This window comes from Apis dorsata, unplaced genomic scaffold (genome assembly GCF_000469605.1).
Source record: "Apis dorsata unplaced genomic scaffold, Apis dorsata 1.3 scaffold_51, whole genome shotgun sequence".
NCBI lineage: Eukaryota > Metazoa > Arthropoda > Insecta > Hymenoptera > Apidae > Apis > Apis dorsata.
In genome coordinates, this window is record NW_006263352.1 from 54,921 (window position 1) to 55,720 (window position 800).

The 800-nt window shown below is 39.6% G+C and overlaps 1 protein-coding gene across 1 annotated transcript in view; it reads right to left on the reverse strand.

The window, feature by feature from the left end:
• Positions 1-794, reverse strand: part of LOC102674155 (calcium-dependent secretion activator) — a 7,747-nt gene extending 6,953 nt beyond the window's left edge. Inside the window, exons 1-2 of the mRNA XM_006608949.2 lie at positions 584-794; positions 317-484 (exon numbers count right to left, since the gene is read on the reverse strand). Of these exons, the coding sequence (XP_006609012.1) occupies positions 317-484; positions 584-676 (261 nt within the window). The 5' untranslated portion in view covers positions 677-794. The remainder of the gene's footprint in view (positions 1-316; positions 485-583) is intronic.
• Between the last annotated feature and the right edge of the window lie 6 nt (positions 795-800).

An 800-nucleotide genomic window follows, 5' to 3' on the forward strand; every position in this document is an offset into this window, starting at 1 on the left:
CATATATATATATATGTATATTCTCTATTTTTAAAAATTCTAAAATCAAGGTGAATCAATTCATCGCTATCCAGAAAGGTGAATTCATAGACGATTTCACGCATAAAACGGTATACGGCTTCTTCCATCGCTTACGTTACTTATCTTATCCAAAAGGTTTCTTTCGTGCGATCTTTCTTTCTTTATCATTTATATATTTATATACATACCATATTGAAATTATAAGAGCAGATGTATAACTAAGTAAATAATTGCGCTTGAGATAAGGAATAAGAAAAGAAGAGAGAAAGGAAGGAAGAAAGGAAGGAAGGATTACCTGAAAACGAGAACATATCGTTTCGAGTTGTTGCTTGGTCACTTTTAGCGGACGTTTCGTCATATCCAATGGTTGTTTGGCGTTAAACGGATATGCAACGCATCTCGATACGAACACATACAACTGTATCCTGGTCTTTCTTTCCTCTTCTTCTCGCTCCTGTTTGTCCTGTGAAACGTATAAAAATTATTAATAAAAGCTTAACATAAAAAAGAAAAAAAGAATAATGGAAAATAAAAAATAAAATATATATATATATATATAAACCTGAAGATCGGTTTCGGTTTTCTCGCTGGCGACAGAGGGCGAGGGGCTGGTAGGTCTCTGAGCGTAACTAGCCGCATCCTGGGCAGCAGACATCGACGGCGATAACGAGTTTCTCGCCGCGGAGAGAGAGGAAGATGCGTCGGCATCCTGACCGGTACCCCCGCCAGCTCGAGGTGTCCCGATCGGTCCGTGGATCGAGCCTCCTGGGGAGGCTAAC